General features: G+C 39.6%; 1 protein-coding gene across 1 annotated transcript in view; it reads right to left on the bottom strand.

Annotated features, from left to right (window-relative positions):
• The window catches only part of BCAS1 (brain enriched myelin associated protein 1), a 47,889-nt gene that overhangs the window by 8,216 nt on the left and 13,705 nt on the right, over window positions 1–25,968 (bottom strand). The window contains exons 4-9 of the mRNA XM_030503458.1: window positions 24,302–24,457; window positions 23,712–23,756; window positions 19,523–19,663; window positions 16,384–16,419; window positions 15,841–16,044; window positions 7,118–7,285 (exon numbers count right to left, since the gene is read on the bottom strand). Coding sequence (XP_030359318.1) covers window positions 7,118–7,285; window positions 15,841–16,044; window positions 16,384–16,419; window positions 19,523–19,663; window positions 23,712–23,756; window positions 24,302–24,457 — 750 coding nt within the window. The remainder of the gene's footprint in view (window positions 1–7,117; window positions 7,286–15,840; window positions 16,045–16,383; window positions 16,420–19,522; window positions 19,664–23,711; window positions 23,757–24,301; window positions 24,458–25,968) is intronic.

Here is a 25,968-nt window from a genome sequence, read left to right as displayed (position 1 = left end):
TCCAGGCAAAATAAGAAAAAAAAGTTCAAATCAGATAATCTCTGAGGTGTTTCATATTAACTTTGAAAGGCAGGAAATTGGCATATTTTATATTGATGGGAGCAGCTCAGGAAATACAAAGTGAAGCCTATGAATAATGAAACATGTTAATGTTTCTTATTCTAAAGAGTGATCTGCACCTGACAGATTGTTTTTACTCTCTCAACGTTAACAGAGGCACTGAAAAAAGGCTGCTTTATAAGCACAGAGGCAGACCCCAAGATTTCTGCAGATTCTGGATCAGTGCTGTTATGATTTCCTTAGCATACAGAATGGCAGTGATGAAAAGCAAAGGAGAATCACAGCATTCCAGAGATGCCATAGCATAATTGAACAAAACCCTCTAAATTTCACAAAAATCCTAAAAAAGGAAAAAGTCAACAGCAGATACAGTCTGCCTTGAGCTTGTCTGTATAATAAAACTGTGCTTAGTTACACCAGTGCAAGCAAGAGAAGAAGAAAGAGTAGTAAGTTGATTAAGAAAAGCCTGGAAGGAAACTGGCTGCTAATTAAAATAATAAAAAGTACATCCAGGACTGTAACTTTTAGTCACTTACATAAGGTTGTTGTACAACAGAAGGAATAAATGTCACAAGACAAGACCTATATTTGGGATGCTTTTAGAGAAATAATTCATAAAGATTAACCTTACTATCATAGGACATCATGAAAACAGGAGAAGTGAGAAAATAATTTCACTAATAATTAAAAAAGAAAATAAAAAAGGAAATTCTGAAAGGCCAGTTTTCAATACAACTTCAGTTTTACTCAAGTTAAAGGAAATCCTATGTCTATACTCAGAACCTGTGTTTTATCTCTCATTACTAAATGTAATTATTCTGGATATCTCGACTTGCGACAGATGAGGGTTTGACTCTCAGACATTTATATTTGCATTTCTAATACAAATGTGATTTTTCTGAATCATTTTTAAAGCCAAAAAGAATACACTGTAAAGGTCACATCCAAAGTTTTGGTTTACCTTTTATGAACATAGAATGCAAGAAACAAAAACTGAAAAAGAAAAAGCCTTTTCATGGCTTTTCTTAAGTTGCAGTGACCAGTTATCATTTTCACTTTCATTTTTCATCTGTAGAGTTTCCACTTAATTGGTCCCTTCCTCAACAGAAGAGTGAATCAAAGTAAAAACTATTCTAGCTGTGTGTATTTAATTTCTCTGCCTAAGCCAAGGCACATGAGGAAAGCAAAATAATGGCAAGAGGGATAGGAATAAAACTGAACATAAAAACTCTATTTTAAGAAAAGGCACATACCTGGGTTATTTATTTTAAAAAATCTGATAGCAACCCTTTAAAATTTGTTTAATAGTATGAATACATAAAAAATAGATAAGTAATGAAATATGTAAACATTTAAAGCCCAGTGAACATGTAGCACTTTTTTTTCAGTGACCTTTGCATTCCAAAAGCTAGAGTTGTATGGAAGTAGGTGACAACAACCCATCACCAAAAGATGAAAAAATCCAGGCATTTACCTCATCCGAACTGGTTGTCCCTCCATCACCCTTGACTGACTAAAATGATAAAGGATTATAGGGCTCCTAACTGGGTTCCTGTTTGAGGCATTAAGTCAACATGAAAACACACATGAGCCAAAATATGCAAGGTTTGATGTAAGGATACTCTTTACAACACTAAACCAAACCCAGACATTTCAGAAACTCTACCAACGTTTTTGAAATACCCACATCTCCAAGGTAGATTTCTGCTTGTTCTTTTCTATGTGAAGTGATTGTCTCTTGCAAGTCAATTTTTCCTTTAAGGCCTGAGAAACATGAACGAGGTCTCCGTGGACCAGAGATCAGAGCAGGCAGTAAACAAGACAGTGCTATCAGCCCTGCCACTGTAGTTTTCTAAGAAAGAGCTTTTGCTTGCTTTTCAGAGGCAAATCTGTCTTAGAAGATCTAGTGGGACTTCCTTTCTATTTAACAATCATACTAAGTGCATATTCCATGAATAATTAAAACCCACTCAGCTTTATAGATATATTTTTATATTTTATCATCACCATCCACTTTTCCCAATTTCTGCTTTCCAGTTTATACTTTCTCCCTATATCCGTTGAAGTAATGGTTCTTCTTGGTGCCCACCTTTCCCAGCCTGGACAATGAGAGCAGACCCTGAGGCTGTAGCACTGGCAGGTCATTCCAGTCAAACCTTGACTCTGAAATAGGTTTTTAAGGTATGATCCCCTGTTTCTACCTAGATTTAAAAATGAGAAAAACCCATTTGACAAAACTAGCTCAATGAATAAACATTACAAGATTTGTGACAATTAGATTGAGGTTTAGTTACAATTAACGATATAAAAGAAACAAAAGCAATGGTATGTATATTTTTAATTAAAAAGTGTGTTAGAGAGTTCAACATGGTATTCTCCTGAGTACTATATAAGCTACAGAGCTTAGCAGTAAAGCATAAAATAAACTCCAGAATTTCAAAGTGCCCAAATTTAAATGTCATTTTTCACTGCCTAATTTCAATGAAAACAATGAAAGGATGTGACTTTTGTTCTAAAGATAGATCAGGCGGATTTGTGGTTTTCTGCAGCTTGTAGATTTGTTACTTGAAGCACAACAGTATCAGCTTGATCCTATGTTTGGTGTTACTGCAAGGACCAGTTTGGTGTTACTGCAAGGATCAGTTTCAGTCTCTGATTTTCCTATAAAATCACAGGAAATCAATACGTAGCAGCAGCACGATAGAAAACTAAACCACTCCATGACAATTCATTACTTGTCACAAACTGTGGGGGAAAATCTGTTTCTGGAACATGCCACTGCTTAGCTTCTTGCATGTTTATGCTCGTGACTCTTTATCTGCGTAACAGGTTGCAGAAATGGAGGGGAGGAAGCACAGTGTGGTCTGTCTTAACATTACAGGAGAGAAACTAAGTCCAGAGTGTATGAAGATGTATTGTGATAAGATCTAGTTTGCATTTCTATTTCAGTAAGTCTTTAAATGCCTTAAAAAGCAGAAGTTTATGCTATAACAGCAACTACTTTGCTACCTTTTCCCCCTAAAATAAGCAATCCTGGAAAAAAAAAAAAAAAAAGCTATTTTAGCCAACCTTTAGTAATCCACCTTTTTTTAAACAAATGAGAGTATTGGACAAAGTGGCCTCTTGCCTTCTGTGAAACATACATGTAAGTATCACAAGGATTTCTATTTAGAGCACTGCTGACCTCTTATCCTTGCCTCTGGTCATTTAGGATTGCTGCTCCTGAAAGGGTTTTCTGCTTTCTGCAGCAAGAAGGGTGGATCAGCATATCTTCAAATGGAGGAGAGTGGGGACAGACAATGGACTTGCTACATTCTCATGAATAATGAAGGAAAATTAAGTTGGGACAATGTAAAATAGTCAACTTGATTCCAAATGCTATTTCTTACGTGTAAGTTTATTTATGTGCACAAGCAGGCCAGCATAGACACTGCTGAAATTTGGAAAAAGCCTTTTTTGTTATTCCAGAAAGATATATTCTCCTTGGGAACATCTTCATTAATCCAGAAAGTAGGATATTTTATTTGTCGAGACCATACTCAATGCTATCTCAGACCAACCACGTCAGCTTCCCAGCTGAGGACAAAGGCTACAGGCCCAGTTAACAGTTGGTAATTCTGATTAAAAATTGCCATTTTACTCCCTATCTCCACAAAACATCCCAAATCAGACATTTTTTATTTATCTTACCTAGCTCTTTAGTTTATATTCTATGGAGAAAAGCAGTGACTTTCAGGGCTCACATCACCTGACATGTCCTAGATCTTATGGGGTTCTCAGACCTGCTCATCTCTACTCAATACCTTTAAAGAGAACTCGGGGTGACTAGCTCAGGTGTAGTCATTTCTATCAAGACATCTGCACTGAGGTTGATGTATCCCACCCCGTAAATAATAAGATAGCTCTTTGATTTTGATTAATGAGGCATGAGTGACTTTAATTTAGAAGCACAGGGTTTCACATTCATGTAGGTGTGTCTTAGGTAAAAGAGCGGTGCTATTTCTTCATCTCTTATTGAATCATGGGGATTTAAACTAATACGTTCTATCTTTCTATAATTTCCCAATAGCTTTTACAGCATTAGTTAACCCTCTCCCATTTTAACCACAGCAGTGACTTTTGTGACCTTTGCAATTGCAAACGATTCATCACAAATAAGAAGGGACATCTGTACTGAGCAAGTCAGCAGGCAGTCTTCGAGATACTCACTGCCTTTTGCAAAGTAAATTACTCCTAGTTCCGCAATGGCTATCCTTGTGTCAGTATGGTCACTACAGGGCTATGAATCTAAATGTCTACTTGCTATCGGCCTGTGCTTGTGCTCTCTGAGGTGAATATGTCAAAACTGAGGCACATGGACAGTAACTGACTTGCTGGCTGAGGCTCACAATAGAGTGAAGTAGAATTAAACTTAATTTGTGAGTCCCAAACTTGGATCCCAAGAAGAAGATAAGCTACCTTTTCTTAGGCACCTGAGTGGTTGACCTGTGTAACATAACTGTGGATGCTACCAGAATGCCTTGGGATCATCTTCTGCAGGCAGAAGAGAAACCCAGTAAACAATCATATTAACGTAAAATTAAAAGTCAATCTCTTTCAGCAGCCAGAGCAATACTCCACCTATTGCCAGAATGGGTATTAAATAATAAAGTATTGTCAAAAAAGTCCTGCTTCCTTTGCTTTTCCTTGTGAGAAAATCAAGCCTGTGTTGGAGTCTTAAACATTTCATGCATTTTCAGCACTCACCACTAGTTCAAAGGCTTTACAGAACTAGTTGTTTAGCAGTGGCTTAAAATCCTTCTGTCTGCCTTAGGAATCAGAGATACTGACTATCCAGTCAGCATGAAGCTCTAGAGCAGCTACATACTTTTGATTGTGCGCAACAGCATGGCACTGATCCAGTAATCCCAAAGTTATTCAGAGGAAACAGCCTGGGACATACTTCAAGGACAATAAATACATTAAAGTAATCCACAATCCGTTTGGAATTGATAGTCAAAAGTAGAGCAAATGAATATTAAAGGTTTCAAAAAGCTGCAAAACCAGTTCCCCTGTTAATACAGTTCTGTTTCCCACATGGGTAGATGTTTGCCTACATACCAGTTCTGTCTTTCTAGGCCAAAATCTGGATTAAACCCCTGCTCTGATCAGAGCAGTATTACATCTACCACTTTTAATACAGCTCTGTTTTCTTCCATGGTGACTAAGATGGGTGTGGAACAGCTTTATGTTTTTTAATCTGTGCTATTTTTTTGGGTAGGGTGACATGATTTGAAGTCATGGTTGCCATAGACATCAAGGTTTCATCTGCATTGCTCCTGAGTCACCTTCTGCATGCCTGGCACGTGCCGCCGTGACAAGCCTTTATGCAGGATGACCACAAGTCCTCTCAGATTTAGGAATAAGGTTGAGATTTTTCCAAACTGACTAATTTTGTAAAATCTTATGTGGAATTAAAGGCACATTGGGTGCATAATTCTTGACTGATATTAAGAATTTTAGCTTGGATCCTCAGATACACCAGAGTGACTATGTAATAAAGTAACTTTGAAGAACAAAAGTAAATGTACCCATTGTGGGTTGGGCTATCAAAACCCTGAAAATAAAAGAAACACCAATCTTTTGGAAATAAAAAATAAATCAGCATTTGGGTTGTTGCATGTACCTTCTATGGTCTGACTCAGGAATTGTAACCTTTGACAAGGTGGCTGTTCACAGCTGTATGTACCAGCATGTACTTGTGAGCGATGTACCTGCACTATTTATTACAACGTGTTGGAAGTAACTACGTTTTTCACATTTTAATGTATAAGCTACTGTGACACCCACATAATGTAACTGCCTGAAAATAACCCAGTGCTGATTAAAAATAGAAATCTTCCACACGTACTTGTAAACCTTGCCAAAATAGATCAATTGCTATATAAATCCTCAAGGCCAACTTTAATCAGAGAAGTGTTCGTTCTGGACTTGGATTATTTTCTTTCTTGGCCACTTCTCCAGACTCTTTCAAGGAATACTGTCTGCCTGTCATTTGTATACAAATGATGGAATCCCAGACTGGTTTAGGTTGGAAGGGACCTTAAAGCTCATCCAGTTCCAACACACTGCCGTTGGCAGGGACACCTTCCACTAGACCAGGTTGCTCCAAGTCCCGTGCAACCTGGCCTTGAACATATATATATATGTGTGTACATACATATGTATGTTCATATTATATATATATTTCACATATATATGTTCAATATGTATATATGTATATGCATGTATTATATACACACATATATATGTATAAAGCCAATCCATCAGGATAGCTTTATGCGGATAACCACACGACGACACCGGTCATGTTATCAAATCAGTGCTTTCCTTCTTCCCTCCAGTCTTCTGGGAAGAACTACATACTACTTTGTGCCTTTATTTTCTGTCTAACATCTAATACCTCTGAAGCAGCAATCATACACTTTTACGTGCCAGCTTAGCAAACCTACATAAGCTGCCAAAATAAGATTCACTTCTAAAAACACACCCCCCCGACGCAAGCACAGGGTTTAACAAAGGTGCAGCGCAGGGACAGGGGATGCTGCCGAAGCTGATGGCGGACGGTTTGCTTCCGGACCACCTGCCCGGGTCTCGCAGCACCCCGTGGGCACGGTTTGGGAAGCTGAAGCCTTCCTCGGAGGCTCAGAGCCCTCGGGCTGCCCTGTGACACCTCGTGGCGGGGAAAGGGCCGGCGCGGAGCCCCGGGGCTGTTCCCGGGCGAGCCACGAGAGGGAGATGCAGAACGCGGCACGGGCGGCAGCGACCACAGGGCGGGGGGCAAATGGCGGCGGGGGGCAAATGGCGGCGGGGGGCAAATGGCGGCGGGGGGCAAATGGCGGCGGGGGGCAAATGGCGGCGGGGTGAGGTGCCGCAGCAGCACAGGCCGCTGGACGCAGGCATAGCTGTGCTGCAGCATGCTATGGACATGTCTTTTCAAGAGATTTTGTGAAGAATTACCACCCGTCCTCGCACCACACACATTGCTGTAAACACTTGAAACCGACTGCTTGCTTACCAGTTTAAAAAACTTCCTCAGGTTTGCTTTGGGAGTTTTACTTTCTTCTCTTTTGGGTTTCACTTCTGCGGCTTCTGGGTTCTTACTGTCATCCTTGTCAGGAGCCGCTGCTTCTGAAGACATGTCTGCTTTTTCATTGCTTACCATCTCCGCTTCTTCTGATGTGTTCTGGGGTTAGTTTTTTGGTAAATATTAAGAAAGTGGGAAAAAATTAAAAATAATAAAATTCAGACCTAATCAGTGAGGTTTTGCTTTTTAAGGGAGGTTACAACCAAAGTGCTTCAGCAGTGCAGTATGTTGGTGTATCACTAACAAATGTGGCATGGGAGCGTTCTCAGCTTCACTCTATCTGTACATGTCTCTTCAGGAACTCGATTCATCCCTATTGAAAATGGCATTTATATAAGCTGGTGGGATTTTAAGCTCTTGTTTAAACTGAAGGAATAGTCTTTCCTGAATTGCAGTGCCAGATCCTGAACACAGTAATTTATCTTTGATTACAACTGAAAATTTAAATGAAATCACATACAGTAATATGTTCTCGGAGTAGATGCCACTCGGGCAAAACTGATAAAAATGAGAACAATCATACCCAGGAGCTTACATACAAGAGCACAAATAGGATTAATTAAAACACACCATGGACATTGTTAAAACTGTTTAGCACTCTTCTTAGTGAAATACAGAATATCCCAGACACAGTGTTCTCAGGCTGGCCACATTCACAACATTAGCTCCTATTCCCAGTTGCAGAGATATAAATGACTTCTTGAGGTACAAGGTAGTTAAGTAGCTCATCTATTACTTCACCTAATCCCATGGGTCACAGTCACCCTCTTTGATAGTGTTGACCCTCATTTGAGTTCAAGAAAACCTGGTGGGTACTCAGCAACGTTGCCTCTATAGAAGGATTTTGGGTCCCACTGAGCTTTTGTGAATTACTGGAAAGTTCCTTCTATTAAAACAGTACTTCAACCAGAGGCATGCAGTTTGTACATTCCTCTGAAATATGGATCCACATAAGATTTATTGATTAATCTCCTGCACGTTTCATTCCACAGCCCTCTCAAGGCTATCCTGGGAACACTGAATGTGTTTCATGGGACAAGACCTGTGCAGGGCAGAATACGTGAGCATCGGAGGCACGTTGCTGCCGTAGGAGGTGGAGGCACAGCTGGGCAGGAGGCTGCGCAGGCATTTCCTTAGCTTACTACACTGCCTTTTGTAGATGTGCTGGTAAATAACATTCTTCTGTGCCCTCAAGAACCACTAATTAATTCTCATCCCACTGTAACTGTGTAAAGAAATATCTTTCTTTCTGCCATAAAAAGAAGCTATTATGCTAATAACAAGGTAATTTGACCTGGAGCAAGTCCTTGATCGTTTTGCAGCCTCTTGTAGCAAAGTGCAGAACATTATAAAAGCAGGATATGTTACAACCTCTGCTTCCAATACTGAGTCAAACCGAAGCAGTTACCCTAGGTACTGGCATTTCAACACATACTGCTGCTTAAAAATACAGCACAGTTACAGCTGAAGTGTGTATTATGGTTACTATAGGAAAGAATTGCTGTAAATAAATCTCAGAATGATAGCTCTCAATTTTTACATGCACTTACAGGAACTCACATGTAAATTCATACTCGTAGTTCTTTAGACCAGATTAATTTTAGCCACATGAACATGAGAACAATTTAAAAGGTAATACCAAAGATGCACCCCAGCCCCAGATGCTGACTCAGAGTGGTGAAAAAGGGATGCCTCCTCCAGCATCCATACAGTACTACTGCCCTCATGTGCTTTTCCAGTTGTCTTCAACTTGGTGATTCCCATGTAGTATCTTTGGTTTAATAGCCCTTGATGGATTTTTTCTTACAGAAATTCAGTTAAACATTTTCTGAGTTGATAGAAATTCCTGGTATGCAGCAGCATCCTGTGGCAGAAGATTCTACAGCTAAAGTATGGGGGTTTTTTTGTTTTGTTTTGTTTTTTGTTTGGGTTTGGTTTTTTTTGTTTGTTTGTTTTTTTTTTGGTTTTTTTTTGGGTTTTTTTTTTTTAAAGTAGTTTATTTTTGTCACCAAATAATTTTATTTGATACTCTGCTTTTATTTTGAGCAATGACTGATCTTTCCTGTTCACATTTTATGTTACAGTAGTCATTCTGTATGCTGCTCTCATCTTCCTTTGAACTAATTTATGTAAGTTCTTTATAGAGAAGCCATTCAATATATTTATGCGTTTTTCTCTCAGTAGTATACCTTCTAATTCTATTATATTATTTTTGAGCTGAAGGGGACCCCACATGCAACATGCGGACTCGCCATGAACTTCTACAGCAGCATGAGAGATTTTGCTTTGTTCTTTACTCCTCTTGTGTGGAAGAAATGAACATTTTGGGGGTGGGGTAGGGGGGAGAAAAATGATGAGGGAATAAATATTCCTTGTCCCCTGCTGCCTGAGATGACTGCAGCACAGCCTGCTTCCCCCTGGAATTGTAGATTTAATTTATATTTATGAACATTTTTGAGATAATCAATCTATAATAATTTTAATCTATATTTCTGCCTATTCACACATACATATAATCAATTCACCATCTATTTGCTTGAAGGAAATGATTCATTGCATGAGTTGAAACAGTGGCTCAATAAAGCAGCAACCTCGCTTCTTGGAGCTCATCATTCAAAGATCACAGTTTGGGATCATATTACTGCTGCACTGTTACAGCTGCAACCCAAATGAGTTTTGTCTCTCAAGCTATGTCTATGCAATGTTAGTGACACTGCTGATAACAAATGCGTCCTGGGGCGAAATGCCAAACTCTGAAAAGCACTGTCTGTTGAAATAAAGAGCTAAGTGATAGTCAACTATTCAGAGAGATTGATTTGTTTAAAGTAATCAGTGACTTTTTGTACTTTTCTTCCATAGATCCAATGTACCTTTGCAGTTAGCTTTAACTCGATACTATTAGACATATCAAAATTGTTGCTGAAACTACAGGTTATCTTGTTTGAGATCCTAACCTTGCTATTAAAAAAATGATAAATTTCTTATCATTATCTCCAGGACTCATTCTCGTATACCCATCTCCCTCTGTAAGACCGAATTATTGATGCTGAAGATTTTCTTTTATGGTTCTATGATTTTGTGATCTCAAAGATATCTCTGGAGGCCTGGTCTAACCTCCTGCTCAAAGCTGCTAAGAAACATGCCAAGTTGAGCTTTTGGTATCTGGAGGTTCCACAGCTTGTGTGCAATCGCATCAGGATATTCAGACATGCTGGGACACACAGAAACTCTAGAGACATCACAAAATCCTCTTCTGAAATAAGACTGACCAAGGTGGCAGGTTCTTGGAGACTGATGACACGTAATCATGGTATACTGCATACTTTTGAGAGGCAGAGAATGTATAGTCTCTCAGTAGATGGGAAAACCCCTTCCAGTGTAGAAGGTTTTCTGACATACTTTGAAGAACAGAGTTTTTAATTTTCATTCCTGTTTCCCCTGAGAAACTAGAAGAAATATTTCCATTTGTGCATTCAAGAAAACCACCAAGGTGTTTCTGGCAGGAATTGAAAGTCTAATAGGAAGAGCTTGACAAGGATGAAGTCAGTAAACTTTGAATGATGTTACATTAACCTAAACTGTTCTATAGAGCAGTGGGCTCAGTTTCTTCATTTTGCGTGGGAGAAAACCAAAAGTTTTATCAACTTTTGTGATTAGTTTTGGGAAGAAACTGCAATTTGTGTATAATAATAATTTGTAAACATCTTCATGAGTCTTTGATACATGAATGTTCTCATTAAAGCAAGTTATCTCCTTATACCTATAAACTGCATCAGCTGAGGCTGCTGAATTCGTGGGCCCAAATTCTGCCTCCAGTTTCCTTAGACATGGATTGTAAGAAATTCAACTTAAGTCAGCAGCTATTGCTGTTATGCACCACAGAGATAGAAGTGCTGTTGGGTTATTTTGTTTTTCTTTTTTTAAAGGCATTCTGCCAAACTCAGAAAACATTTCAAGATACATTTGTTTGAAGTAAGATGAGTGCCATCCTTTGTTCTTCCTATTACACAGCTAGCTTTGTTTTCTTTTGCAAAGAAATATTTTAATTTATCATTGCTAGCCGTGTTTTATAAGAGTTTTACTAGGCTCTTTATTTCACTATGTTTGCAAAACATTCTTCCACCTCTTAAATGACAGTGGCCCTAATTTAATCTCAGTAATAAGCTTACTTAAAACAGTTGTGGTGAAAAGATTATGTCTAGTCTTTAAGTCGTCTTCTGGTTCTTACAAACCCTCGTATAGTTTTGTAGAACTGTTACTATAGCATTTTCTTATCTATGTTCTTGACCATATAAATTGTTGCCTGATGAGAGTGTAACTTATTTTGTAACCCAGATAACTTTGATAGGAGTTTTCCTTTTGCTTGCTGTATCTTTCCTCAAAATTGACGTAAACACTATACCCTACTTTGATCTTGTGCTGGAGTCTGAACTGGCACTCTGCTACATTTCATTAGACACAAGGAACAGTTCTGGTTTTCCTGGGTCATACCTTCTTTATGAAGCAGTTTTACTTTTATCTTAAAAATATATAGGAGAGATGACCTTTCGCTCAAGAAATTTCCACTTAAAAGGGCAGTCATGCGTGAGATCTGTTCCTGCCGCTTGCAGATGCACAGGCAGGAAGCAGGGAGGGTTAGAAAGGCTTTAACCCACCTTCCTGCCCTCCTTTGCCAAAGCAAAGAGGTTGCTGCAGTTAAGGTAGCTCAGCTTTAGCCATCAACATGCTCTCAGCCCTCCACCCTTAAGCCCTCTGTGACCTGCGGCTGCTGCCTGAAGGTGCCGCTCAGCAGATCTTGAGCTATAACAGCTCAGACTATTAACCAATTAGTATTAACCACTGTCAGCTTATAGTTAACCACACTGGTCTGTAAACAGCCCAGGAGCTAGCTCACAAATCCTACTAGTTTTATTCGCTGGGTTGAGGTGGTTAAGGGCCTTCCCTGCTGTCAGGATGGCAGCTATGCCAGTAGTTGGGTTGTGAAATGGTCCCCAAAAGCCCATTGCTTATTGTCCTCCGCATTCCCACAGCCAGGGGGAATTCTCTTTCAAGTTCCTTGACCCAGCAAAAACCAGCCAGAATCCCCTTTTCTCCTGCCTGACAGGTGGTATATTCCAGGATAAGAGCAGGAACTTAGTAACTCATGGGTAATTTTAACATTTATCCCATACAGTCCACCCAAATATTTGTCTTTGCTTTCCTATGGCAGAGTATGGTTGCAGGCTTAGCAAAAAAAGGTGTTACTCTGCTTCACTTAATAGCTAACCAGTTTGCTGTTTGTGTGATCAGTACATAAATACCCCTCAGTAAAAAGGGCGTGATTTTTCTGCATTTGTATGGCAACAAAATTGCAAGAGGTTAAAACTCTAGTTCTTGACAAAAATATCTGTTTTAAAAGATAGTTCCCGGAGCAGTCTAAATACTACGCCCTCAGTCACCTTCCTCCATTTACTGGCATGCTTGCATCAGATGTAAATGAAGCATTGTGTTTTTCTGCCCGGATCAAATATCTTGAAACCAGGTTTCCAACACAAATATTGGAAATTACCAACTGTAATTTTCTATTAAGAGTATTTGCCAAAAAAAAAAAAAAAAAAAAGGCTAGTATGACAAACATTTGAGTAACAGTTATGAAAATTCTTGAAATTCAGGAAACGGGGCAAACACAAAGTGGTTTCCATCTAAGGAGTTGAATAAGCATTTTTTTTTCCCCTTTTACATATTTATTCATCTGTAGTCAGAGCAACAGCATTAACTGCAATGTGTTGACAGGCACTTCGTTAGCTTTACTTTGAAGTGAAAGCTCATCAGAAGATAGATGTTTAAGAGGCTGCCTGGAAAGAGAGAAGCTGGATCTAAATCCCAGACCTATTGAGCATTTTGGTTGCTATTTGTTATTTCAAGAGGAAAGCTACACGTGACTCTGAATTGTACACCTATTTGGAACAGTTGCTAGCTTCGATTCTCTATCGTAGCAAAAAGGCAGTACATTAGGTGTGCCAGAAAGAAAAATCACTGCAGAAAAAGAAGACAGATCTTCAAACCAAGCTGGATTTGAGGCTGACCTGTAGTCTAAGGACTTTTTTTTTCCCACATCTGTCCTTGCGGTTTTTTTTTTTGCTCCAAGCTGACTGGGTCACCAGGGTCTTTCATCAAAGGAAATATAATATTATTCTCTGTCAAGAAAATCCAATAAAGCAGCATCGGCCTTTTATAGGTAAAGATTCAATGCTCAAGCAGGCCTATATTTTTTGGTTTTTTTTTAAGTTCATAGAATGGTTTGAGTTGGAAGTGACCTTAAAGCTCATCCAGCTCCAACCCCCTGCCACGGGCAGGGACACCTTCCCCTAGACCAGGTTGCTCCAACCCCCGTCCAGCTCGGCCTTGAACACTGCCAGGGATGGGGCAGCCACAGCTTCTCTGGGCACCCTGTGCCAGCGCCTCAGCACCCTCACAGGGAAGAGCTTCTGCCTAAGAGCTCATCTCAGTCTCCCCTCTGGCAGGTTAAAGCCATTCCCCTTGTCCTGTCCCTACAGGCCCTTGTCCAAAGCCCCTCTCCAGGTTTCCTGGAGCCCCTTTAGGCACTGGAGCTGCTCTAAGGTCTCCCCTTCAGGAGCCTTCTCTTCTCCAGGCTGCCCCAGCCCAGCTCTCTCAGCCTGGCTCCAGAGCAGAGCTGCTCCAGCCCTCGCAGCAGCTCCGTGGCCTTCTCTGGACTCGCTCCAACAGCTCCACATGCCTCTTGTGTTGTTGCCCCAGAGCTGGATCAGGACTGCAGGGGGGCGTCTCCCCAGAGCGCAGCAAAGGGGGAGAATCCCCTCCATGACCTGCTGTTCATGCTCTGGGGATGCAGCCCAGCACACGGTTGCTGGGCTGCAAGCACACATTGCAAAGACCAAATTCCGTTTCTCTACTGCAGAAATTTACTCCAGAAAACTTACAAAAATATTTGAATTTATGAACAATTCCAGAGCCAAGAAGTTCTAATGATGCTGAAATGGGCTTATTTTACCAATTTCAGATTTCACATGCTATTGCGATTCAGTGCATTTGCGTAAATGATTTAACTAGTCCTTAATAGTTTTGGTAGTAACCAAAACCTATGGAGTTGCAGAGAGTTCTCTACAACACTTTCCACTGATGTAAGCAGCTGATATTCACTGTGGGCAGAACCTACATTATACGGAACAGTAAAATATGGATTAGTTTGTAAAATCCAGTAAAACTGGATTAGTTTGTATCCATCTTTCAAAATAAAGTTCTGAAATCTTACCAAAACCTTATCAGATTCACTTTTTTTACACCAACTATCACCACCAATTTGTCCTTCACAGGAATTATTTTCACTATTTTTTCCACAGGAAGATGTTCCTTTCTCACATGCTTTTTCTTTTTCAAACACAAAAGACCTTGTTACTTCATTATAAAATTACTGAACTTCAGACCAGATTTATTGCTCTCAACTTTACACTGAAATTGCATATAACCATTTGCCAGAAGGCCTCTTTCTTTCTTATTTCATCCTGATGTTCAGTATACATCCTGCTTCCCATCTCCATTTTCAAATAAGCCAGACTACTTAGAGGAGGAGGATTCTGTAGCAATAATAACTATATAAAGCCCTTCCCTCTCCCTCTTCCTCACAACTTTCCTCTCATTCTACATACTTGATTTGCCCAGTTCCACAGGAAGTTAAGTCCCAAGTAACAACTGTCTCAAGCTTAGACTGTTTTCAAACATGTTTACTCTAAATAGCTAAATACCTTCCTTTCTTAAAATGTAAGTAACATATCCAAACTATCTCCAGTAATGCTGTTGAGTAGGGAAAATACAGCTAAAGAAGCTGCAGGGCTAGTTGCTCAGTCAGCATCTGTGTGTTTGGAAGCAGTTCATTTCTGGGATTTGAACTTGAACGGAAGCCCAGGAAAGCAGTTATTTAACATGCAGTGATTCAGTAAAGTTTAACACAGCTCTTCTCTTAAATGAAACAAGAAAAGAATAAGCCTTTAGCTTATAAACCATAAGGATCATGGAAACAGGAACCATGTTTTCAAAGTTAATCCTAATTTTAGTTAAAATCATTATTTAACTTGAGGAAAAATGTGTCTTCCCAAGCAATCAATCTCAATCCCCAAGCCCAAAGACTGATCCACTCTGGTATGAAACTTTTTCTATTGAGTAAGAATAGACCCACCAGATTTTCAGATTCCAGGTTTTCAGACCTTTATAAAACCCAAAGCAAAGAGTTTTCATAAAAATGACACAGGTTTTTATAGCTGCATCTCTATTAATGATATAAATTGGTAAAGAATGCTATAATTTCTGTGGGATTTTTTAACAAATGGATTGAATTGACAGAGAATAACATTCCTGCTTCCATAGTATCATTAAAAAAACCCAAACACTGACAGGTTTAAAAGACTTTTTTACAAGATTCTTCTCCAGGAGTCTAACTCTATTACTAGCCATGGGCATATGTGACTGCCCAAAACTCACATTTGTACATGCATGTATTGTTTATGTCGCTCTTTCCCATTTAGCATATGGGATATGCTCAACTTTGCAGATTTGACAGCTTTACTATATTGACTTAATAACACTAGATGCTGTGTGAAGATGGAGCTGTGGGGTGGATCACCTCCGAAATCCAGACATACCTTTTTCCAAAAGAGCTTGCTCAGCGGCATGGGAGCAGATGATGATCTCTCCTTCGTCACCTCTTTGGGGGCATCACTGGCCACTGCCTGCTGTTGGGCTGCAGGCTCAGGGGCTTTTGTACTCTGCTTAGTTGTCTGTGGCTCTTGAGAGGAAGGGACATTTTTGTCTGATTTTACAGAGGTAACAGGCTGCTGTTCAATGCTCTAGAAGGAATCATAAACACGCAGGCTGTTGGAAATGTGTGAAGAACAAGATACTCCAGCAAATTCAGGCATCATCTGGTACAAGAGACAAGCATGCAGCAGACCACTTTTGCACAGGACACACGAGGCAACAAGATGCAGCTCCTGAGCTGTGTCCCTGTCCTTTCAAATGAGTGTCTTGAACAGAGGAAGCAGATTACATAGCAACCCACCCTTTGTAACTGAAATGATCAATTGATAAAGAAATTAAAACACTGTCTTTGAGAGTGAAAATGACACTGAGAATAATTCCTCTTTGACTACATTATTCATACAGATAACTTGAATCATCCTACTTACTTTGGTATTAGTTGTCTGTTGGGTCTCTTTTGCAGCCTGAAGGGAAACAAAACACAAAGACAAGTCTGTCTCCAGCAGTGTCAGTGCTCACAGTTACACAGTTCAGGAATTGTCTGTGTCACAGATTATTTTATTTTTAGTGAATGTTTGTGAAAGTCCTGGCTCCTGCAACCATGGAAACTGATCTCTGGCACAAGCAAGGCTGCCTGAAGGGACTTCCAGCTCACATCCTTCTACCTGCAGCAGCGTTGCAGCCCTGTGTTGAATTGCTTTGTGCTCATACTGCCATGCTTGCAGCCCTCAATTTGTTCTTTACAAATATGTGCATTTACATATGCATTCCCAGCTTCTTCACATGAGACATTGTGTGGGGTTTTAAGATATTGAGAGATTTCTGAGCTGGGTCTGCATCTGCAACTTCCAGCGCACACGTACAAGCCAGAGCTGGGTCTTTTCCGCAGGGGAATTGCATACCAGTCAGGGACATGCTAACATCGCCTCTGACACGGGAAGCTTTGCTTTCTGGGATACAAAACATAGGCAGATGGCTGCCTGGAAACGAAGGGCATAGAACAGCAGTGGCTTTATAATTTAGGAGTTGCAGCTCTGAAAAAAGCAGCTCTGCAGATACTGGAGGTGGGTTTTGTCCATCCACTCACACTTTTGTGTATTAGGTGGGATTTACTTTTTTGTGAAAAGAAATCATTCACAGTGATGGGTCTCCTGGTTTCATTAGAATACACAAAGCCAGGAGGAATCCAGTTTGTTTGAACTCCTTCTTGGCCAGTGATTCATACCAGTATCTATTGACCCTAGCATCCAGCATAGCTTACACTCAAGACTAGTATCTAAGCTGTACAAAGAGGAGCAGCAAGCCACAACCTCAAGTAAATGGGAGCCCTGCACCCCTGGGTTTAGGCAGCCTGCCACATGGTTTGTGGATCTCTTGAAAGAATAGGTGAGAGTTATGTTGCAGGAGCCAAGAACTTCTTGCGGTTAGCTTTATTAAACAAGGTACAAAGCAAGTGGTAAGTAATAGTGAAATAGTAATGCCACAAGCCTTCAGTACTAATGCTGAAAATAAGTAGTTAACCCTTCTCTTCCAACTGAAAGTTCCATAAATCAGTACAGTTATACTGCAAAACTGGCATGCAGTGCAAGGCAAATATACATGGATGGGAAGAAAACCAGACAGGGACCTGACTGTCAAATGCCATCGAAACTCAGTCTTTGAGGTCAAATGGCCAAATCACATTCCAGCAGCTTGTGTTATGGTTTATATTAGGATGCACATTGCTGTTTGAAAACAATGTTCACAACTTGCTTTAAAGTTAGTACTCGTAAACACAAGACACTGAAAAACAATGTTTTTGTTAACCTAATAGTCAATCTGTTCTTAACTAAGGTACAGAGAAGTGCATTTTGGAAGACTTGCAGAGAATGAACTCTCAGAGGAGACAGTGAAGTGCTTAAAATTAAATATGAATACATATATTAAAGTGATAATTTCAAATAAAGGAGTTCATTACCTATTCATCCAGTTGACACATGATGCTGAGGCATTTCAAAAGAAAATAGATAAACTACTTTTTCTTTAATTTTTACTAGAGGTGATAACTTCAGGGCTTGCCTGTTACATCAGTGCTCTGATTTGAATTTCCACTTTCAGTCAGCCTTACAAGCCAACTGTTGGCACCATTTTAATCCATCTCCTTTGTTCTTAATATGTCATAAATGATACCTCAGTTATGGCTTCTGCATTTTGTATGTGGAAGGAAAGCTGTGAAAATAAGCTTTGAAACAAGAAAACTATTTTGGAAGTAATGACATTTTATGAGACAGATTTTATCGGTGTGAAAATTTAGTGCTGCCACATTCCTTCAAGATAACGGCCTTCATTCCAGGCCAGAAGTCTCTAAAATTCTATCAAATACCCTAATGAAAACCAATATCTCCCAACAACTCATTGCAAGACTTTTGACTGTTGTAGAAGAGGCTTAGCACCTTGACAAATTCTAGCCATGTATGGTTTTTACCAGGAAGCCCCAATCCATCATGAACAAATCATTCATGTTTTAATTGTATTAATTATCAAAACTGTCAATGTAGTATGTGCAAGATGAGATCTTAACTTTAAGCTGTTGGCAAAACTGTAGATTTAAAGCCATCGGCAAGATTATTATTCCTTCAGTAATATGCAGATGACATCTCAAAAATCAAACAGTGGAAAGAACATTTTTGTTTTGAAAATAACTTAAAGAACTCCCTTTGACTTGTGCTCTTGATTATAAAGCCCCCTACTCACCAGAAATTCCATGTGGGTGTGCTGAGTGCGCATTAAATATTAATTACTTTCCTCCCCCAGTGGAAGGGTCTCTGCTTCTGCATTCTTTGGGCTGGAAAGCTACAGTTCTCTGCTTCCCTGCCATAGAACATCATGGCAGATTATCTTCAGAGAATGCAGAAATGCCCAAATATGGACCTTGAAACCAGAAGTTTTCAGTGATTTCTTTTTAAAAATAAAAGCTAACGTCCTCCGAAACAACCACTTGCACAAAAAGCATTTTGAACAACTTTAAAGCATTCTCGAAAACCACTTTTTCCCTCCAAACTAAACTTAGGATTCAATCAACACTTACTTGTTTTCAGTGAAAACTAGCTGTTTCTGAAGAAAATTCCATGTTCCAATCTTCTCTGTGCCGTATCAGATGCCCCAGTTCACCCAATCACCAGGGAATGTGGACCATAAAGCCTTAATTGTGGTTGGGCTGAACTCTTCAACCTGTCCTACAATTGCAGGCACTGTTCATATCTATATAATTCATTGTTTGTCAGTACCTTTTATTTTGTTTAAGTGGCCAGGGAAGTTTAGTTAGCAAGTGTAACTGGGAAGCAGGTAGTGGGGAAGGTTAGAGGAATCATTTCAGAAACCTGAATTCACAGATGGTATAAAGAGAAATGCTGCACACGAAGATTGCTTTCATAATGCATGGCACAGAAATGCTCATGCCAGTAGTTTTCAGAGCACTGCACAGCTGGCCAGATGCTGAATTCAGTTACCAATTAAATAACTTCACTCTGTGACGAGAGCCATCTGTTACTGCTCAGGGTTCTGTTCTTGCTAGAGTTTCATACAGACCTTATGCCTAAAGAGTTTACTAAATGTACTGTGTCCTAGCTTGGGACTCTCTGCCTTCTTTTTCTTGGCTCCTTTACTTTGGGATTCAGGCACTGTCTTCGGAGCAGGTTGCCCACCATGGCCTTTTTCCGCTTTTGATCCCTTTTGTACAACAGCATTTGAAGTTGAGTACTCAGTGCAAAGTTCTCATTTGGTTCACGGAAGATATTCAAACACTCATACATGCAGTATTAAAACCAAACATTTCCTTTTAGCCCTCGACAACAAATTATGTGATCACTCAGTTCTCCTTAGACATTTTCATGCAAGTAGTGAAATAAATATAAATGGTACAACAACAGAGCTGCCTGAAAATTAAACCACAATTTGCCCCTTAAAATCTTCATTAAATTGAGACCCAAATTCCAGAAAAATTGAGACTGAATTTGTTATTTATAATTTTAAAATAGGCAGCTATATAAATCTTTGAAAGCACCTTCATTCTTTTTAGTGCAGTATTATAGGAACCTTTAAGTGTTTTGCATAATGTCTTATTTAGGAAAAGGGAAGTATGAATATTCATTATATATGGTATATATGTTTCAAGTTTGTGCTAATGTTCATAAAATTAGTTAGAAATGGAAGTACCAAAAAAAATAGTAATTGAGACTAAGTGTTCAATGAGTGCTGCTTCCTTTTCATTGCATTTTAAATACCTGCAGGAGGCACTTGTTTTGGGAATCATCACCCACTGATATCAGAGACTGGATCTCTAGAAAACTAGGCAGCACACTGAAAAAGGGCTATAAAATAAAGGAATATTGATAGATGTCTCTATGGGAAAAAAAAGGCTATTTTTAAGAAGTAGTAGTTGCAGCTCAATGCATAGTGAATTACCCTGCGTAGAGCAGAGGTGGGCCTGCTCAAATACATGACTTTCGTACAAGTCTTGGTAAAACAAGTGAGTAACAATTGCTAAAATGTTCTATTTAACTTTTCACAGTATTGGGGAAAAAAAATGAAAAAAAATAAAAGAAAAAGAGGGGTTTTTCCTTCCTTCCCCATTTTCATCTTTTCAGTAATAAGAAAAAGGAGAGGAGATGCAAAACCAGAAGTATCCAAGGTTGCTTAACTGAGCTCCAACATACAAACAAGTTAACACAAGAATCTGTTCTATGGTAACTGCACTGTACATATGCCCATAGCATATAACTAATCACAGTTAATATGGGGCAGCATTCTTCACTCTTCAGTGTCTCAGTGTCAGGTTTTGAAGCAGTAAGATGCCTTTTATTACCTAGTACAAAGAACTTACTACTTGCTAGTATTCTGGACTTCATTCTGATCTCCCTTAAGCAATTTATTTCCTGATTTTATTAATAATCAGGCTAATATATAGTAAAGAAATACAAATTTCAAAAATCATATTTCAATGACAAATGATTCAAGTGTTCACCCTCCAAGTAATTACCTTGTCCCTTTGCAAGCCTCATTCTGTTTTATTTTGCATTTGTACAGGGCAGCCTCCAACCAGTAAAAAGCTTTAAACTTTGTTGACAAAAATTTCCAGGAATTGCTAAGTACAAAGAGACCCAAACTCCAAAGAAACAATCAGCCTACAGCATTTACCATGTGAAGTACCAAGCACTGTGGCTGACTGCGACTAATAGGGTAGAAGGTCCAGAGTACAGGATGTAACACGCATGAGCATGTGAAGTTGAGATCTTGGTCTCAAGATGGTTTTATTCAATGCAATTACAAGCTCCCTACAAAGTGCTTCATACCATGAAGAGGCTGTGGCCAGTGGCATCAAAATCAGCCATTTTTCCCTGTGGTGCTCTGCACCATTCTCAGTATTCCCAAAGGTACAGTGAAGTGGGAACAAGTCAGGATTTGCCACAGAAGGATCTGGGGCAGATCTGATCCAAATACCATGTTCATTAGTATATACTTGTCAAGGATCAATTCATTCAAGGAAGGATGACTCAACTCATGTAAACTCTCCTGTTTACAGATGAAATGACAGTCACTGAGGGTGTGCTCAGGCTGCTGAAAGCATGCATGCCTTTAGCCAACTGATTAAAGCCAGAGGCATCACTGATGACAGCATGTTGCTACAAAACCCACCAAGCTCAGCTTCGCTGATGCCACACACCTCTGTGCTTCAGCAGGAAGGAGCATGCTGCTATACTTTGCAAAGCTGTTCCTCAGATTTATGAGGAAGCTTGTCTGTCCTCTTCACCACGGGAGAGAACTGCTGAGACATACTGGGAACATATCAGCCCCTGTGTGGTAAATTCCAGCTTTACCCTGCAAAGGGGGTGCAGGAGCGGCCAAAAAGAAAGTGTGACAAGGACTCAAAAGTAGTCCCTGTGCCAGCTAAACCACATGAAAACATTCAGACAGGCTCAGACTGCATGAAGGAGAAAGCCTCACTTAAGAGCATATCTTTACTGTTAAGATAGTTATTTCTCAGGGGGAAAATGACCATTATTTCATTTTACATAGTAGCTGGAAAATCTGGAGCTTTTCTATATGACAGTTGATAAACTAACCATTTTCTCTTAAATATAGTGAAAATGTCATTCTTTGTATCAAGAAGATAGTGAAGATAAAGGAATTCTTTGTAGAGAAGAACTCTCGTTTAACCTGTCTATAATGTTTGCATATCCTGCTAGTCACCTGGATTTGTTTATCCTCACAGGTGTGAGAAAACCAAACCCAAACAGTGTATTTGTTTCCAAATCACAGTACACCCGCACCAGCAGGCACCAGTTATAGAAACACATGGGTATGCTCAATAAAGTCTGGTGTACTCAATAAAGTCAGGTATGCAAACGGGACTGAACAACTGGATTCTTCAAGAGTTGTCGAAAGTGCTACAAGTCTCACTGAAACCATGCAATTTGAGAACCACCTTTTCTGGATATCTTTGAAGACCTTAGCCCTGGTTAATGATTTCCAGAGTCATTGAGCTATAATTGGGGAGTGAGGTGTATCCCCCCCACTTTCTGGAAAAGCCAACTTCATTTTAGTACCAGACTGTATGAAAATTGAATGGGACAAAAGGGATGAAAAATAAGATTGAAAACAGAAATGTTGATGCCTGTAGTGTATTTTGGCCACCTAATAGTTACATGGAAAGACCATTTCCTTTTGTAGGGTTTTATTCTTTATGTGTTAATTAAACTTTATCACAGGCATCACAATAAGAACTTTAGTTATTATATCAATAACAATGTGTAAGGACATATAATCTGGAAGTTCCTTGTTATGCAGCGATATGCTTGTAAGACATGGAAACACTGGAAGATAGAAGACAGCTTAATACAAATTGTCTCACTTCTACTTCTGTTGAAGCTATTGTAAGTTTTGGCACTAACAGAACAGGAAAAAGGGGGAAAGGAGAAGTCTTTAAACACCTATATTTTTCCATTTTTAGATGACTGTTTTCAACTTAATTTTGACAGTTTAGGGTTTTCCACTTTATTTTTACAAGATTGTTAAATACATTGGATCAATCTGGTATTTTCAATATCTCTAATAGCAAATGAAAGCTATAATAATGAAGCTTTTCTGAATTCACATGTAAAGGACCAGCACTGCTTATGGACAATAAGAAGCACATTTCCTCTTGTCAGTGGAATTCAAGAACAAATGATTTGTAAGGAGGAAATCAAGAGGCCACACCTGCCCATTGCATGGAGGAGTGTTTCTCAGACTGGTTCTGTACCTGTCCACCCAATACAGATTTCAGTTCCCAGCAGGAACATCACACACTTGCAGTCAGCCCAATGCATTTATTAGAACAGCTGAGTGTTCAATTCACCCTGCTTAAAACACAAAGCCCTGATCCGCATCTCTGCGTGTAAAGGGAAGAGTCCTGAGCAGCAGTTGTCTGTGGACGCAGGAGGATTTCACTGCAGGGACCTCTAGTTTTAAATCAAGGACAAGTCAGAGTAACAACGAAAAGTGTTACCAGGTCATCATCAACCTTGCAGAAAATGCTACAGTTCAGATCTTGGTTGTAACATTGGATGTGAAGAACTGCGCTGTTCAAGCTCACCTTCCTTTCAAATTTATTCATGGGGAAAATATTTAAAATTACTTCAAATGATAACATCAACTAGGGAAAAAGCAACACAATGAGGAGGAAATAGCAGTATCAAAAACATCTGGTGAGCAGTGATAGAATGAGGAATCTGCCTACCTTGTCTTCAGAATCACTTTTGGCTTCAGCTTTGCTTGGGGAGACCTTAAATATATTTGAGAAAAATAAACAGTCACACCCAAATCAGTCTTCTGAAAGATCTGAAAGATCAGATATTTGAAACTAGCAGTTTTATTCTAACGAAGGTGAAATAAACACAAATACTGCTTTCCCCCCATATGGGGAAATTTGTACTATAAGTGTTTGCCAACAAATTAATGGCTAAAATGAAAATATCTGGACCAAAGAAATATTATTCAAGCTTATACATCCAATTAATCCATAAAAATGAATTTTAGAGCTATTGCAAAATAAAGTTTCACCATGCAGAAAAATCCTTAGGACAGGTAAATATCTCCAGGTCTATGAGTATCTATGCAGAAGTGGAAGTTTCCAGAGTAGGTCATCATTTGATCATAACTGCACTGTACCTACACATCTCTCCATCACTCTCAAGTCATTCTCTAAGGCATCTGGCTTCATTACTTCTCAGTGCCCATGACAGCGAACACGTTATGTTTAGCTCAACATGTCCACATGGGGTTTTTATAAGCATAGCCTAAAGATGAAACGGAAAGGCAAAAGCTTACCAGTGTTTTAAGGAAACTCATGACGGAGTTATCTACTGCAACAGCTGTTTGAGGGCTTGCTTGTTTTCCCTCTGCCTGTTGAGGTTGCTCAGCAGTGAGGCTGTTGGCACCTGCAGAGTCCTGCTGTAGGTCTTTTTGGTTGCAGGCATCTATCTCCTATAAAAAAGGGGGCAGAGTTCCCTCAGTCCTAACTTGCTTAATTTCCAGTGGAATGCAAAAGTAACATTTGTGACTTGCATTATGTTGCTCTGAGAGTCACAACCCTAATTCCAACCATATTTCTCCAGCCTACGTATTCAGAACAATGGAGCATTTATACATCTCTTTCCCCCCTCTTTTCTAATACATTCAGCATTTCCCATTGGTTGAAGGAACATTGTTCTCAGCTACCAAGTATAACAAATACAAGTAAAGTTGCACACAGCATCCCAAACAACACCACTTTTCTCTTTTCAAGGCTGAACTTGTGAATAAGAACAAATGCAGAGATCTTGGCCTTTGATGGCTCAGTGTCTGACTGTACCATACAAAGATTGCTTCTGATACTCTGTATTCTGCAATTCCAGAAATAATTTTTATCTAACAAACACAAAAAGCAACAACTCAAAGGAATTCTTCTGAGTCAGATGGAGCTGCCTCCTCTCTTCCTGGAATTAAAGTTCCCAGAGCCCAAAAATGTTTTTTGATGTTTTCCAATGCTCAAGCGCTCACCAGTATGTAATATCAAGTCATGCAGTTTCTGTTTAGACACTTAAACAAGGGTCTGATTCTCAAAAAACTCTCTTGGACCAGTTTGGGAGAGGTTGGCACCCTTTTGCACTGAATTTGTCTGCCATTCTGGCCACTTTCGCTTGAGCCTGCACAGGTAAAGCCAACACAAATGTGCAGGACAGAGCAGCATGAGGCAAGTCCTCATGTCCCCTAATATACAAGTGTACTACATCTGTCTAGTAATGCCTGTTACCAATAATCCTCCTCCCTTTCGTCTCTATGTCTACATGGTAAGTGCAAGGCTGGATCTGTCTATTATTAAAGTAATTTGTGCCGAGCACAGTAGTAGCCTCCACTTTGGTAGGGGATTTGAGACCTTACTGAACAGCAGATATGGCAGTGCCGTATTTCTTCAGCAGAAGTTACCATCCCCAGCTATTTAGACAGCAGTACACATCTGGTCACTTCAGAAACAGTGACCTGAGAAGCAGTTGTTAGGATACTAAATGCCCAGATTACTCCAGAGGAAAAATCAGGACAAAAAAGAAAACTGATGAGCCTGCCCATGTGTCTCCAGTAAACAGCATCTTCAAATCACTGCTCTCAGACTACCTGGAGCTCTAAGTGACACCAAGGGCTTTTTCCTAGCTTGGCAATTCGAACATAGTTCAGTGCAATTTCTACTAGGAAAAGTTAAAATAAAGTTGTACTCTTGAGAACCTTTCCCTGTACTGGGCCATGATATTTGTATAGGATTTGCAGAGGACACACATTTCTGTAGGTCACTAAAAGAAGGAGTAGGCTAAAGAGAAACGTTTTAAAACTTCAGAGGGCTAGTTTGTCGTCAGGAAAGATAAGCATGGAGTGGCCAGTCTCTGTGCAGCATTTAAGGAGTTAAAATGCACAAGGTTTTACTTGCAAGAATAGACTTCTGTCTAATTCTCCACCCACTGTTT

The sequence above is a fragment of the Strigops habroptila genome, chromosome 13 (assembly GCF_004027225.2).
Source record: "Strigops habroptila isolate Jane chromosome 13, bStrHab1.2.pri, whole genome shotgun sequence".
In the NCBI taxonomy this organism is placed as follows: Eukaryota; Metazoa; Chordata; class Aves; order Psittaciformes; family Psittacidae; genus Strigops; species Strigops habroptila.
Note: the sequence above shows the minus strand (reverse complement) of the source record. Positions and strands in the feature narration are given on the sequence as shown.